This window comes from Populus trichocarpa, chromosome 2, assembly GCF_000002775.5.
Source record: "Populus trichocarpa isolate Nisqually-1 chromosome 2, P.trichocarpa_v4.1, whole genome shotgun sequence".
NCBI lineage: Eukaryota > Viridiplantae > Streptophyta > Magnoliopsida > Malpighiales > Salicaceae > Populus > Populus trichocarpa.
In genome coordinates this window covers 4,160,396-4,176,391 of record NC_037286.2, presented here as the reverse complement: position 1 = coordinate 4,176,391, position 15,996 = coordinate 4,160,396, and the positions used below count along the sequence as shown (strand labels likewise).

General features: G+C 34.6%; 3 protein-coding genes across 7 annotated transcripts; 1 reads left to right on the top strand and 2 right to left on the bottom strand.

The window, feature by feature from the left end:
- Nucleotides 1–1,521: 1,521 nt before the first annotated feature.
- On the top strand, nucleotides 1,522–4,924 carry LOC7468742 (uncharacterized). 2 transcript variants are annotated; one of them, XM_002302108.4, is made up of 4 exons: nucleotides 1,522–1,688; nucleotides 1,937–2,755; nucleotides 2,860–2,955; nucleotides 4,631–4,924. In XM_002302108.4, the coding sequence occupies exons 2-3, from the start codon at nucleotides 1,994–1,996 to the stop codon at nucleotides 2,947–2,949; spliced, it is 852 nt and encodes a 283-aa protein (XP_002302144.2). In that variant the 5' UTR covers nucleotides 1,522–1,688; nucleotides 1,937–1,993; the 3' UTR covers nucleotides 2,950–2,955; nucleotides 4,631–4,924. The 2 variants fall into 2 exon arrangements, with proteins under 2 accessions (XP_002302144.2, XP_024450235.2); XM_024594467.2 differs by lacking the exon at nucleotides 1,522–1,688 and having other exon boundaries at nucleotides 1,713–2,755; nucleotides 2,881–2,955.
- A 2,217-nt stretch (nucleotides 4,925–7,141) lies between these two features.
- LOC7468741 (peroxisomal and mitochondrial division factor 2) lies at nucleotides 7,142–8,788 on the bottom strand. Of its 4 annotated transcripts, none has more exons than XM_024596279.2 (2): nucleotides 8,651–8,788; nucleotides 7,142–8,314 (listed from the first exon to the last, which is right to left on the bottom strand). In XM_024596279.2, the coding sequence occupies exon 2, from the start codon at nucleotides 8,303–8,305 to the stop codon at nucleotides 7,394–7,396; it is 912 nt and encodes a 303-aa protein (XP_024452047.2). In that variant the 5' UTR covers nucleotides 8,306–8,314; nucleotides 8,651–8,788; the 3' UTR covers nucleotides 7,142–7,393. The 4 variants fall into 4 exon arrangements, with proteins under 4 accessions (XP_024452047.2, XP_002300884.4, XP_006386285.3 ...); XM_002300848.4 differs by having other exon boundaries at nucleotides 8,645–8,768; XM_006386223.3 differs by having other exon boundaries at nucleotides 8,553–8,709.
- Nucleotides 8,789–14,485: 5,697 nt separating this feature from the next.
- LOC7468740 (transcription factor PAR1) lies at nucleotides 14,486–15,296 on the bottom strand. The gene has a single exon (XM_002300847.3). The coding sequence runs from the start codon at nucleotides 15,150–15,152 to the stop codon at nucleotides 14,733–14,735; it is 420 nt and encodes a 139-aa protein (XP_002300883.1). The 5' UTR covers nucleotides 15,153–15,296; the 3' UTR covers nucleotides 14,486–14,732.
- Nucleotides 15,297–15,996: the final 700 nt, after the last annotated feature.

The window sequence follows — 15,996 nt, the reverse complement described above, 5'->3', positions numbered from 1 at the left end:
AAATTACAGGACCATATCAAGCACCGGTCCATCTCTATTGTTAGGTCCCTCGAAACCTTGTATTTCTTTGGCTTGCAATTACAGCAACATGGATCCTAAAATAGATATATAAATTAGTCATCACATGACGAAAAACAAATCAACCCATTTTGAATTAGAGCTTCCTAAACAAAGGAGGGAAGATACCTCAGGTGTCGTCGTTACTAATAAAAATTATTTTTTATATATTTTTTTATTTTTTAAAATTTAATTTTTACATCAACATATTAAAATTATCTAAAAACACCAAATTAAATTTTTAAAAAAATAACAAAACAGTGATTCAATCCAACGGAAACCTAAATCCACTTTGACGGAAATGTCTATCTATTCTATGCAAACATTTTGGTTGAAGGTATTCACCTGGTTAATTTGGATAAAGTTGCGGAAAGCAGGAATCATGGTGGCTTGGGCATTAGAACGGCTAGACATCAAAATATTGCTCTGTTGGGTAAATTAAGTTGCCGTTGGCATGTCATTTCGGGCTCTAGTAGTTTATGGAGCTCGGTTTCGAAATAGAAATACCTTGGCCCTAATGACTTAAGATACCATACTCCTCAATCCTCTTCTTACATTTGGAAATCTATTGATAATGGTTTCAATAAATTGAAAGATGGGTTTATTTGCTCGAACTTTCATACGCCCTTTCTAGTATTGTTGTGGTTCTAACATCTCCTCAAGGTTATAAAAAAGAGAGAACAAAATTCAGATCAACCACTCTCCGAGAATTCAACCAAGAATTAGGCCATCGTTTTTCTTCTTCGTCTTGAAATCCTAGTCAGGGTGGTCCGAGTAAATACGCATCCCATGTAAGCCCGGCCTACATAATCTGTCGATTGCGTCGAAACCCTTTTGGTATAGCTTTCGGGCTTTGGCCCAATTCAATAAACAAAAACAAGAAATTACCTAAAAAGGAAGCAAAGCGAATGATTGGGCAAGATTAGTGGGTGAATTAAAGCTGTCCCTTTGTAACATCCGACAAATTTATGGATTAATTTTTTAAAATTTAAAACTCAAATCACCTCAAGTTTTGAATGGAATTAATTGATTAGCGGTTACAGTTTTTTTTTTTGGTTAAAACAATTTTATTTTTTATATTAATATATTAAAATTATCTAAAATTATTAGAAAAAATTAATTTAAAAAAATCAATTTTTTTAAAAAACATTACTGCATAAAGAAACACATTTTAAATTAGGCTTATACAATCTAACAACTATTTGTCCCAGTCAACTTTTACTTTTACTGAAAGTATAAGTATAATTGAAGTTATTTTTTTATGAAAATTTATTAAAATAATATATTTTTATTTTTTAAAATTTATTTTTAATATCAACACATTAAATAATTTAAAATCAAAAAATAAATTTAATAAAAAATCGGCTGAACAGAGCTTCAATCATGGCCTTAATTTGGCTCGGCAGCTCAAGCGGAGCTACTTAAAAAAACTAACCGCCTTTCCAATTTCCAAAAGTTGCCAGATGTCAACCGTTTCAGTTCTTAGCTCTCCAATCAACGCAACGCAAAACCAGCTACCATTCTATTCTCTCCCTCTTCCACTACTTACATAAACACAGCAACCGGTCAAAGACTCTTGAGTCTAAAATTTGTCATTTCCCATCCTCCTCCTCCTACCATTCTACGTCAAGGTACTCATCTTCCCTTTTCTATCATTTCAGGTTTTCCTTTTCTGTGGTCTAAACTTTTTCTTAATTTGTTGTTTTCTTTCACTGATATTTTAGAAACCATCATATTGTTTGACTTGTTTCCATCGATTCTTATTTTCCTTCTTATTTTGTGTTGAAATTATTGACCTGGAATCCCATTTAAATAAATAATTTGTGGTCTTTACTGAAATCCATAACTATTGTGTTCAATGTACATGTCCTTCCGACAGGAGGAAAAGAAAGAGACGCATTCTTTTTGTCTGTTAAATCACTAGTTTTTAACCAAAATGGAGGAGGCTTCAAATGGGAAGATTGAGGAACGACAGGAAGTTATTGAGGAAGTTGAGGTTGTCGGTTCCGGGGCTAAGCTGGCGAGAGAAGTTGTTATTGATAGTACTTCTGAGCTAGTGAAAGAAAGTCTTGATGAGAGCATTTCGAGTTTGGATGGCAGCAATGGTTCAAACGAAGAGGCAGAAGCTAAAGAGAAAAATGCTCAAGTGGAGGAAGCGGCGATACTAGAAGTGGTGGAGAAAGAGGTGGTTGATACAGCTGTTGGATCAACCGAGTTTGTTGTATCTGTGGTGGAAAAATTGACTGAAACTATTGAAGCGTCAGTGGAGAAATTGGAAAATTCTGATGTGGTTGAAGAAGAAGTGAAAGAAACCAAAGAGAAGGTTTCTGATGTGGTTGATGTTGTATCTGTGTCTTTGAATGAGACTGATGTGATTCCTCCAGCTGTCACAGATCAGACTGATGGGGAATTACCTGAGGTGGTATTGAATGCAACAGATGGGTCGTTTCCTGCTGTAACAGAAGTAGTGTCTGAAAAAGTTGAGGAGAAAGTGTTGCAATCTTATGAAGAAAGCAATGCCGCTCCTCCAGCTTTGACCGATGCAGAGTCAAAGGGTAGCGAGGAAGTGAAGCAGGCTGCTTTGGAGGAAAATATTGGGGAATCATCGATTAATGTTGACAGGGAAACTGTGGAAAATGTCGAATCTACTACTGTAGTTGGAAGCAGTGATGCTTTTCCTGAAACCACAGGAACTACGGTCAGTAACTTTATTGGGATTCAATGTTGAAAGTTTGACTAATCGTCCTGATCTTTAGTATTTTTCACTAATTGGTACTCGTGTTCTTTTGAATTTCTTCACAGCCTATTATATCACTTCGACAGCGTAACCTGCGCCCATCTTGGAAGAGCTGCTGTGGCCTTTTTGAAGCTCTGCGGCCCTCCGATAGATAAATTAAGGTGACCACACTCCTTGAGCGAAAAACTCCCTTCATTGGTTTTCCGCTTTTAGTATATTGAAAAGTCAGTCAATCATTTATTTTGTGTCTAGTATGGGTTTGATTATGTTGACTGTGGAATGTGAATGGTTTCTAGTAATTATCTTGTTTGCATTTAGACACGCGGCTAAAAACTTTGATGCTTGCAGTTCAGTCAGAAACTTATTCTGATTATCTGGGATTTTGTATGAACTGAACCCACTTAGCATTTACTAAAATGTTCGTATTTCCTTCGACACTTAAAGCTGAACATCTGGCAGAGATTTCCAACCTAGAAGTCGTTTATTGGAAAATGATGTCACTTAATATGTGTATTTCATCACACCGAGACAAACTTGTCCGATAATCAATGATGTATTGGTCATTGCTTTATGCTTTTACTGAACTTAAGATCTTGAATGAAATTGATCGCCTGAAGTGTAGTATATACAATATCACCTTCTTTAGAAGGTAGAGATTCTGGTTTCTTTAAGTTTGAAAATTGGCCTTAAATGGAATCGGATACAGAGTGAAAAAAACAGGTCCGTGTGGTCAACATCAAATAGTTGGGGCTGAAGTTGAATTGAAGTAACAGAAGGTTGAGCCATAGAGGGCAGGGACTGATATAAGGTGGAATCTTGCATTCGCTTTTTCAGGAAAACTCACAAACTCTATTAGTTTTATGCTGATAGAGACTGAAGTTCCAATAATACATTTTCCTGCAACAAAAGAATCCCTCTAGCGAAGTGTTTCTGTGGCATTATTTTTTCTCTCTTCAAGAAGCTTTCCTGAACATTAGTTTCCTGTTGGTCAGGTATATGTCTTTGATTGGTGTAGAACTTTTGTTACTGCTAGATTTAGGACGCTCTTGGTTGGACTGCATCGATCAGATGATTGTGAAAAATGTGCTTGGGGCTTTTGCTCCTTTATGTTAGCATGTTTGGATTTTCTGAAACAGTATCATGAAAAGGAAATATTAGAGGGGGGTCATTTGAACTTGTTTGCGCGTAAAAGAACTTCAGGGCCCATGGCAGGAAATGATGACCAAGTTTTTTGTACGCGCTGTGTTAATAGGATCTTGTGATCCTATTAGCACAGAAAAGAATTTCTGGGTCCATGTCAGGAGAAATAATGTCTAGAATCTTGTTTGAACCTGTCAGTTATGATCCCAGAACTTTTGTTCCACTAGAAGTTGGCTAGATTTGGGCTGTCAGTGTGTCTGGACTTTGGATCATAGTGTGATGGTCGTTTATTGGGAATTGTTTAGTCCATTGGCTTTTGGTTAATTGGATGACTTGATTAGAGTCTAGCCAAGACTCTGTCCTGTCAAGAGTCAGGACCTACCTGCTTTTTGTTGTTTACCTTTGTGACCTGATCTGGTTTGTTTTAACCTCACTCCCTTCGGCGAATCTCTGAGCTTGATGAAGTTATTCTCCTGATATAAATATAAAAGAGCTGCTTTATTACAGGCAGGTAGTTCAATGACACTTCCATTTTCCTAAATTTATAGTCAGATAATTAAGTGGAAAGTTATCTATTAATTACTCGTTGATGTGATGCATAGCAAACACCAATCATGAAGTTTGTATTTGGAAGTGATCCAATGCTTGGACATGAAGTGCTCATTCTCAACAAATTATTTTCTTTCTGTGTTGCAGATAAAGAACATCATCAGAGAACTTCTGTCAAGAAAAGGCAACAAATTTTATAATTTGTGCAGTGGTTTCTTTCTTGTGTCGCGAATAGATGAAAACTTGGCAGCTGGCCTCCAGCTCATTGGCAATTGTGTGGTGTGTTTAGCGTCGTCGTCATTTTATTATATTTCTTGTTCTTTAAGGTTTTCTGATTGCACTCGAGTGATTTGTACTTTTGAGTTTGATGGCAAGAATTTTCTTACTTTCGAGTGTTTATAAAATATGATTTATTCGATGGGAAAGAGGTAAATTGAATTATTGATGAACTGTTTATTCTTACTGTCTTTACATTCGAAACACTTCGGGGGGAGCTCCCACAACTCTTCAACAATCACTTGATGCATCCACCAATTTTTTCTATAATTTCTTTTAGAACTAAATTTAAAAAATGAACAATCTTAACAGCAAGAACAATATTCTCTAAATTACAAAATTGATTTAAACAGATTACAGTGAATTTTAAAAAAAAATGGAATCCAAATCAAGCTTTTCTCCGAATGATACATGAACTTTTTAAAACAAATTATTAATTTTAACGTGCCAGAGAAGCCTGCCGTGGTTAGCTTTAGGATTTAAAAAATGGATTGGACTAGTAATCAGGTAGCCCAATACTTCAGCCCAAATTCAATTAAAAGATTAATTAGAAATTCAATGCTTTTCTTTCCAGCCAGGATATTTCAGGGGGGGGGGGGGGGGGGTGGTAATAATAATAATCAAAACTTCCAGCTGCAGGAAAACAAAGCCGTTGGAGCACCGCTGCCTGTAGAGAAAGCGGTGCCGCTCCAGCTCAGTCAGTACTTCTCCGAAAACCGGTTGCCTACTTTTTTTTGATCAGGTGTTTGTAAGCGCATTCGTTACCTATATTATGAAGAATTAATTAATCAGTGAATACTGTAGATTTCATGATCAGCAAAATTAAATTCCTTTGGAATTAGGGTGTTTTTGAAGAAATATAGTAGGAATAATTTTTCTAAATACTAGGGTGTTTAGAATTACAATAGCAATTATTTTTCAAATTGATTTTTTAAAAAATATACATCAAAATAATTTTTTTATTTTTTAAAATTATTTTTAACATCACATTAAAAACATTAAACAAAAAAAAATGAATTGACCACCCTCCACTCTAAGAACACCAACTGCTTCCGAGTTTTCAATGAACCTTCATGACTCTTCACAGCATTAACAAAAAATAAATGATCTCCAGCAAACTGCATCATTGTTTCTTATGAACAAGAGTCCAATTTGGATGGAATCAATATTAATTGCAGACAGGAATGTTCGATTGAGGAAATTCTATGACTTTGAAGACCAAGTAGACAAAACAAAAAAAAATGAATTTTTCCAACAGAAAAACAAAGAGAACAAACAACATAAGCGGCGGGAAACAACACGTGATCCCATTGCCAATGTGGAGCCAAGTTTTTCACAATGCAAAACTGCCAAACGTGTCAATGCAGGAGTTTCCATCCGTTAAATGCATTCAAACCAGCTCATGAGATACCAAATATTCAGAATAGTTGCGTGAATTTCAACACCAAAGATGTCCTTACTCGGTAAGGTGTAGGAAACGAGCAAGATTCAACAACACTTCTCATAAGCCCAGCATCATTGTGCTCACTGGATAAATAGAAGGTGAATTTCTACACGTAACTAATGCACCATTCATTTACTGGTCTACACTGCATACTTTTGTTAGTTCCTTGGTGGGAACCATGATAGTGTTGCAGTGAAACACGCTAGAGGAAATGAAAGGTTCCTCCCTCACTGAACATAACAAAAAAGCCACGTCCAGAAGATAAGAGTCGCTTTCGGTTAGTGGGAATTCTACGGAATTATCATATGACCTAATTATCAGATGGCATCAACCAAAAAGGATGGCTATGAAGCAGGGAGACGAGCAGAGTACTGAATATCACATGGGTGTATGCCTTGCAAAACCAACAACCCATAGGGTTCAATAAAAAATAAAATAAAAATGACACAAAGAAACAGCAAATAGCTACCACGGTTAAGCAAAAAACATCATTCCAAATCCGGAGATCATAGTCAATCTAAATGCGGGTGTTCCAAATCTGGAGATCATAATAAATCTTAATGCAGGCATTCCTAGAAGTTGGGAATTCAGAGACTAGCAATCATACAATGATTGTACATGGAATCAGAGTTACCAGAAACAAGGGAGCAACAAGCATAAACAATCAAGTCACTGCTTCAGAGGTACTGTAACGAGCAATTGAACTTGCATGTGTTCACTAGAGGAACTCTTAAAAACTAAAAAAAAATACAAGTTGTTCAAGAGTGTACAAGACTTATCACAAAAAAAGGCTTCAAATAACATGATCTTCCAATCACATTGGCCATTCAATAGCACAAAAAAAGTAACATGCAAAAATGCGAAAGATAAAGGAGAATGTTACATGTGTGCAGTATACCTTACTTAAGTTCAAAATTGAAGGGTAAACAAGCAATCACTAAAGAGCAATCTCAATCATGTCTAATATCTTCGATTAGACATCATTTTTAATTAGTAAATCCTCTATAATTTGTCAAATAACTCAGCATTATTAACAACATTTGAAAGCAAACATTTGAACTTCAAAACATGCCAGATATTAATATAATCAAAATCCATGATAAGGCTAAAAAAACAAAGCCAAGCAAAAAGATATCCATCCAACAAAACTGAAACATTTCTTTTGGTGATCAATGACCCTAACCTCCGAATCACCGCCGCCTCCAATAGCAAACATAAACCACAGCAGCTGCAACAGCAACAGCACCCACTGACCCTATGGCCACCACGGGTGACTGCACCTTAAACCCCTTCTCCCTACTATCAATCTCGATCCCATTAATAACCTCCCTAGCCCTCTCCTTCAATCCACCAATCACTTTTTCCGCCTCTTTGGCCTCCTTTTGTAACCCCACCATCTTCCCTTCCATTTCCTTTACCTTCTCTTCCGACTCCCTCAACTTCTTCTCCAACCTCTCCTTCTCCACCACTAGACTCTCCAACTCCTTAATTCTCTTTTTACAGTCAATAATCTCTTTATCTTTCTCAGTCACTTTTTCTCTCATATCCTCCTCAAGCCTCACTTTCTTACTCTTCTCCTCGATCTCCTTGACCTCCAAAACACCAATTTTTCTCTCCAGTTCCCTCACTTTCTTCTCCGCCTCCGATTTCTCCTTCTTCACCTCTTCAATTTTCACTTCCTTCTCACTCACCTCCCTCTTCAACTCAGCAACCTCCTTATTCGCCTCATCTCCTTCACTCATCGCCGAAATCAAGTCATGTTGAAGCCTAGAAACATTTGTTTCCAGCTCTGCAGCTCTCCCTGCTATTGATTCAAGCGCTCTCTGGGTCTCCTCCGATTGCTCAACTTCCCTCTCCAACTCCGCAACCCTCAGCTTCAGACTTGACTCCTCTGATTTCACCGATTCAAACTTGGCCGTCAGTTTTTCGACCTGACATTTGATTTCTTCGTTCTCATCGGCTAGTGACTTCTTCTCGGTCTCCAAAGACGCAATCTTTTGCTTAAGCTCTGTCTCCCTTTCGCCTTGATCAAGATCGTAGAAATTATCTACAGCCACCTGATTCTCTTCGACACCGTTGGTCATTCCCATCTCATCTGCCATTGCTTAACCCTAAAATAACACAAATATCAACAATTAAATAAAAAACAAAATCAGAGAGGAAAAGTTATATACTGTTGCAATTTTAACTACACATTCATACAGAAATAGAGATGAAAGCACTGTTTGGTTGCCGAGAAAGGGTTGAATTGAATGTTAATTACTCTAAAATTTTGAGATTCTTAAAATAAATCAGATAATTTTTTATTAGTTTGAAAGAATAGCAGGAAATCGGGGAGAATTTTCTTACAAAATTATTATTATTTCTTGAAAGTTACAGAAAATGGATTTTTTCAAGGAGAGTGAGGGATGGGGCAAGGAAAAAAAAAAGGAGAAGAAGACCTTTACTTTTGAAATCTAAAAATGGGAAAAATTCGATTCGCGCATTAGGGTTTCTGTTGTTCCGATTCCTTCTCGTCTTTTTATTTTTTTAATCACGGTCTGCGAGAAATGGACGGCTGAGGATGGTTGTGAGGAGCAAGTGATTAAAGGTATTGGGCCCACCTCATGATTGGGTCATTTGGACCGTTGAACCTGACATTTTCCAGTTCGGCTGGAAACATAATAGGTTGGACGGGTTTAGACGGACCGGCCCATTACGACCCCATCTGACCATATCCAATAGGGTTTTGAGGGTTTGTGGTAATTTTCCTCTCCATAAACCTTAATTTTAGGAAACTAAAATGCTTATTTCAACTGGGAGTTCTTATTAACCACTTTGTGTGTGATTTCTTGTATTTTCAAAGATTTCAAAAGATTCTAAATTATATATTCATGGATTTAAAATATATATTAAAAATATATTTATTTGCATATAGATAATTAACTAGATGATTATTCATGCTTTGTTGTGGATTGGATAAATTTTTTTAATATAAATAATATCTAGGTTGTTATTAGTGTGTTTTCAAGTAGAAAACAATTTAAGCCGTATATGGATGGTCAATCCAGTCAATTTGATATATCTAAAAATAACTTAAACGACCGATAAAAACATAATTCGACTAAAAAAATTTCAAAACGACATTGTTTTAAAAAAATATTATGACGAAGACATAATTGACCAACCCATATCAAATTGTGTTAGCCTATCAAATTCATGGCTCGAAACATGAGATCAGGATAACTCATATAAAGTAAATTAAAACAAATTATGAAATTCAATTCTCAATCAATCTAACGTTGAATGATGAAATTGAAAAAAAAAAACAGAAAATAAACAACTTGAATCAATCCGAGTTAACCTACTAAAGTCGCAACTTGGGTCATATGATTGAGATAACCTCATAAAAAACAATTTGAAATAAATTATGCAACTCAATTCTTAATCAATCAAGTGTTGAAGGGTGAAACTGAAAAAAAAACAATAAAAAAAGGATAAAAAGATGACATGACGCAACCCGAGTTAGCCCAGAGTTTTTAAACTCGGACCGGTGGTTGACTCAACCCAAGGCCTAGGTTTTGAGTTTTGACCAGGTCACGCGGGTCATTTTTAATTTTGTTAAAAAATCAAAACAACGTCGTTTTAATTAAAAAAATAAAAGTTAATGGGTTGCAACCGGGTTTTTGACCGAGTCGCAGGATGAACCGTGACCCGAGTTTTGACTTTCTATTTTTTTCTTAAACCGGACCCGGTTCTAGCCCCGGGTCGGCCAGATGCCGGGGCAACCTGTCGAGCCGGGCCGGGTTTCAAACTATGGGTTAATTTACTAAACTCGTGTCTTGGGTAATAAGACAATGATAACCCCGTAGAAAAAAAATGTGAAGCTTATTCTCAAATCAACCAAATGTTGAATGATGAAATTGAAAAAAAAAAAGATTTCAACTAAAAAAAGATTAAAAAAATCAAGTTAATCTATTAAACCCACAACCTAAGTCATAAGATCAGGATAAGCAAATCAAATATTAAAGGATAAAATTAAAAAAAAAGATAAAATAAAAACAACTCGAGTTAACCTGTCTAACCCGTGATCTAAGTAATGAAACTAAAATAACTTTATAAAAAGCAAAATGAAAAAAAAAATTCAAACCAATCAAATATTGATTGATAAAATTATAAAAAAAAACATAAAAAACTCAAGTTAACTCCTCCGCATATATGATGAGATCGAGATAATTAAATCTAATATTAGAAAAAAATTAAAGAAATAAAAAAGGCATTATTGAAGTGAAAATTAAGTGCTTAGAGATGAGAGTAACAATGAACCAACTCCTCCTCCTCCATTAGTTTATGTTAGTTATAGATTCTTCATGCTTCAAGTAAACAAGATCAGATAAGAACTCTTCGATTAGATCCGATTTTGTGTACTCGTAAAAATGCCAGAGATTTAATTATGCCTGCATGTGCTGAAATGCTGGTTAGGAGATGAAGCATGTTTGTTGGATACTCACCAGCGTTTAGTTTTATTAATAATTTCACCATTAATTTTTTGGCGTGTGCATTATTTGTTTATTTTATGGTATTTTCTCTTTCTAATTTGTAATGGATTATTGAATTATTAATAAATTGAATATTTATCAAATCACCTGATCATTGCCCGAATTTTTATTTAGCTCTATATATCAAAGTTTCTATTTTCCCTTTTCATGGATCAACGCTACCTCTATTCCAGCTCTCTGGGCTCTGCTAGCTCCATGAATCAACAATATTTTTATTTATTTATTTATTCTTAACAAATGATTCAACAATCTATAGCCACATATTTTCCTCCGAAACTCAGGCAGACCTGAACCAAGATTTTCAAAATTTTCCGCTGTCTGGGAATGTTAGAATCTCATTTTAGAAAAAGAGAAATCGTTTTCTTAGCCAAAATGCTGAATAACTTATCGTTCAAACAAATAAATTCATAAGACCTTGAGTTTCCGATCCGAGACAATAACTCATTCTGACTTTATATTTTGAAAGCGATGAATATCTCCGAGTAATAAATATTAAATTAACAATACATTCTTATACTAAAACATGTTTTCGAATTAACATACATATATCATACTTTTATGATTTTTATTTGACTTTTAAGTTTTATATTTTATGGTCTGTCATTCTTTCTCATGATTTCTTGAAAGCATATGACAAGCTGTATATGATTTATTTATTTTTGTGTCTTAAGTATATAAACTATGACATGCTAAGTGAATTATTTTTTATTATTGTCTTTAATGATTGGTTCGGATGATAAGAAGAAAATTCAATTAGAGGTTCTAAGTTTCACCATTAATTTTTTGAAAAGGTGATATATTAATTTATGTCTTAATTAATTATTATTCCAATTTGCATGAAAGTGTCTTAAATATTGATCGATCTCCATATTTATGCCATTTCTTCTTAACTAAAAAACATGCTTTTGCTATTAAAATAAATGTTAATATTGAAATTTTTGTATGATATTTGAGGATATTTTAGAAAATATATCAATGATATATCCATAAATCACATGCAATTTTATTTTTTTACTTGGAAGACAGATTCTATTAGAAGGATCCATTAAAATCTTAAATATTAATTCGAGAACATGAAAATTGTAACTGGATATATACGGATATATTGAAGTAAACTCCTAAAATGAAAGGGAGATGAAGCTTTTTCTTTCTTTCTTGCTTTTTTTTTTTTCCTGTCCATCCATAGTTCAACAGGTTTTTGGCCTGTCCAGAGTATGGTTGTGATTGCTTTTCAAAGTATTTTTTTATATTTTTAAAATTATTTTTGAGATCAGTGCATCAAAACGATTCAAAACACATAAAACTATTAATTTTTAATAAAAAAAATAAATTTTTAAAAAATACAATATATACCGCATTTCTAAACAAACTATTTAACAACTCAACAAGAATAACTTTCTCCCACCTCCGATTCCCATCTCAACCATCCCCGTGTTTGTATTTAATTAAGACTTTCTAGTGAAAATCTCGAATATTAACCTCTGAACTCTCATTGGTGCCAAGTGTGTAACGTATGTGGAGATTTAACTTGAAAAAATAGAATTTTTTTGAACCTATTAAAAAACAAAATTGCAAAATATTTGGGAAATAGAAACAAAGAATTGCTTCCACACAATCCATCAATAAAATAGATTTTATTATACCTATTGTAATGAATTAAATTTTAACTTAACTTTCTTCTTTCACTTCCAATATCAATCCATCACTACTTCTTTTTTCTTTTGTTAAAATAATTTCCCGAATTTAAAAAAAAAATATTGACTACATCAAATTAAAACAATATTACATTATTAATTACAATAAAAATAAAAGAAAACAACACGTACGTTGCCTACAGTATCTCTATGACCATATATTAGGAAACAAGATCAATTTCTCTCCTTTTCATACAAAAATCTTTCATATCTTTTACAAATATAATTATTTTTAGCATTTTAAAATTAATGACTAAATATAGGATGATTTTTCTCCTCCCGTAATTCCCTGAACCATGTATAATCTCAAAGTGGCAGGTTTACCGTATAATTTCTCTAGCATATGGGGCTTGAGCATGATTTCAACTCTTTCCTTCCTTTCAACCCTTTGCTTTACCCGCAACATCTTCTAAAACTTATATTTTCCTCAATAGACTTTCGACTATGAATACACACACACATGTATTTTTAATGTCATTTTTTTGTGCTTTTTAAACTTAACAATACCCCGTACATTTTTTGTTCTTAATTTGTGCTTTTGAAATTATTTATGTTTTGGGATTATCTATGTTTTTGGAGTTTGAATTTAGTTTAGAAGTCACAAGTTTGTATCTAGAATTGGTGTTGAGTTAATGTTTAGAGATTACAGTTATATATAATTTAAGGTCAGAGATTATAAGTTTGAGGTAGGAATCTAAGAGTTTGTTGTGGTAATTTATGGTTTAATTAGATTTGAAATTTATTTATGGTTTTGGTTTAGAATTTGAGTAGTTTAGAGTTTGAGTTTAGAGTTAACTAAGAAGATTAATTTAGAGTTTAAGGTTGGAGGTTTCAATTGAAAACATAATTGCCATTCATGTTTTTTATTTAGAGACGCAATTAATTGTTACTTGCAAGTTTAAATTAAAATGCGACCACCATTAATATTTTTTACTAAAATGTGCTATTTTACTTTTAAAAAAAACACCCTAAAATATTTCATGAAAACTTTTGGCCAGGAGTAATAGAGTGGAAAAAATACTCAAAAAAGGTCAAAATTGCATGACGATGCATGTGATGGCCAGGACGGTGGTGCATTTTAGGCTTTTTAGCCCCAGAGGAACAACTACACCAGCCAGCAAAACCCATCACATCACCTAATATCAAGTATTTATTATGCATTTTGCGCCCCATCACTCTCACACGCACCACTGGACAACCATTATTTATAGCGAAATCCTCCATACTCCGAAGCTTCTCTAAACTCTAGACGCAGGAACATATCCATTTTTCAAGCCCAAGTAGAGAGACGAGAGCGATTAAAAGAGTGATTGCCACATGAGTGACGTAACAACTTATGAATCATACCTTCTTGTTTTTTTTTTATTATTGTATGATTTCTAAAGGATCTCTAGGTTACTGAATGCTAGCTTCAAGTTGAATTAGCTTGTGGAGGATGTCGTTTTCTGCTGACCAGCTAGCGTCGGAACCCCTGGCATATCGTGACAAGCTAGCTAGGCAGCCTCCTTCACTGATATATGATCAGCTCAACCAGACATGTATGATTTTATCGATTTCCATGAAAGTTTTAGCATGAGACAGTGTCCCCCTTTCTCCACCCATAGTGGACTAGATTTTGAATTGCGAATACGTACAGTTTCATTATTATTACATAGAATGCTGGGTTTTCATCGACTCTCTAGCTAATATATATCAAATAAATAATGGTGCTAGAGCAAAGAGCGCGGATTGTTCCTTTAGAACCCATCCTGTTTCCCCTAAAGTTGGCAGCAAAGAGAAAATGTGGATGGAGTAGTCGTGCAGCACATCAGATATTAATTAGGTTTTCTTATTAGCAAGGCATGATTTTAATTATTTTGGGCCAACATTAACTATTGTTTTCAACCTCTGTGTTAATTGAAATTGAAATCAATGTCTCGAAATTAATTAAGATTTGAAGCAAAAAGGAGAAGATCAATGCAACAAAATAGCAACATGTAATCGTTTGTTGGATCTATCTAGCTGTGGTAAAACGAAGAAGGAGAGCTCCGATTAAAGGCAGATCATAACCTGGCAAATAAAACTCTCTACGACTTAAAAAATTCCAGCAACCATATGTAGGAAATCATTCTCACACGTTAACTTAATATCTAAGAATATCAGCAAAAGGAGGAGGAAAAAGAAAGAAAGGGAAATCTTGCTCCCATCTTTAAGATAAAAATAAAATAAATGAACAAAGGGTGAAAAAATATTATGTAAAAAAGAAGAAGACATGAACGGACCCTCAAAAGTGATACAAGATGGGAGTCCATGCTTAATTAACCTCCAGACTTCCTCTTTTCCTTTTCTAGACCTTCAAGAAAACCAGCAAGAACTCTCATGGCTTTGATTTGACACTGCAAAGCCATTATATAATCAGCAGTCTCTTCAAACAACTTGTCTACCCCAAACGACTCGCCCCCTGGGATAATCATTTGCAATGCCACAATCTTTCTATCTACTTCTGCCTTCTCATCATCTTCACCTGCACCCACCGTCGACGCTTGATCCTTTTCTTGAACCTTTAACATCTCCTCTCTCTTTCTTCTGCTTCTCTTGTGAACATTCTCTGCTCTCCTGCTCCTTTTCAAACTAACTAAAGATTCATGCTTTGCCATCTCAGATTTCTCGTGGGTGGTTTTCCTTTCTTTTCTTTTATGAAATGTGGGTATCATTGCTTGGTTTAAGTTATCCTCCATGGATGCAATATATCCTGTAAAGAGAAACAAGGAAAGAAACGGAGGATTGAGGAGAGAAACTAAAGAGAGAGAGAGGGAAAGGAAAGAAGCTGGGCTGTGTTATGTGTTTACGAGCCTTGTGAGCTAGCGGTGTTGCGGTATGTATGGAGGAGAGGGTGTTGAATTATTGTTGAGTTCGAGAAATGTCAATGCCAACGAAGATGGGCCCATCTCTATTCGGCTTCCCAATTCCTAGTTTTGGACTCTAGTGGAAGGTGCGATATACACTCGCTAATGGCGCGTGCTCATGTTGAGCCAAGAGAGCCGACATGTGACCTATCCTGTGGAGGTATTGTCACCGCACACAAAAAACTGTGCTGGACCCGACGCATGGAGAAATTACATCAAATAAATTAGTTTAATAGAAACATAAATAGGACACAAATACATCCATAAAATCATTACATAGGGTTCCATATTGATTTTTAACTCTTGTCTCCTGTTTTTATTTATCAAGCATCTTTTGTAACTGTTAAATATTGCTTGAATTAAACCATTTAGTTGAAGATTTACTAATAAAAATTTGAAATTAAGAGATTTGTTTCTTCTATAATTCAAGTTTGAGCTCTGTGATGACTAATATGATGGTCACTAGAGCTTTATATGATCGTTAACTTTAGGATTCGTGAGATTAATCGAGATGCGTATAAACTAACCCGGATACTCATGTTAATAATAATAAAAATAAATTGCTTAAATTAACGTTTTGTGTCGGAAGGTTCTCTCCTTTTTTATTGAGTTTAGTTTTGAAAAAATATTTAAATCTCTTAACAATTTTTCAAATATAATACAAGAAACTAACCCA

What these genes read in the sequence shown, in the direction of transcription:
- LOC7468742 (XM_002302108.4), top strand. Translation starts at nt 1,994, where the DNA reads ATGGAGGAGGCTTCAAATGGGAAGATTGAGGAACGACAGGAAGTTATT. An exon ending in CTGAAACCACAGGAACTACG is followed by an intron (nt 2,756 to 2,859) that starts GTCAGTAACTTT and finishes ATTTCTTCACAG; the next exon opens with CCTATTATATCACTTCGACA.
- LOC7468740 (XM_002300847.3), bottom strand. Translation starts at nt 15,152, where the DNA reads ATGGAGGATAACTTAAACCAAGCAATGATACCCACATTTCATAAAAGA.
- LOC7468741 (XM_024596279.2), bottom strand. Translation starts at nt 8,305, where the DNA reads ATGGCAGATGAGATGGGAATGACCAACGGTGTCGAAGAGAATCAGGTG.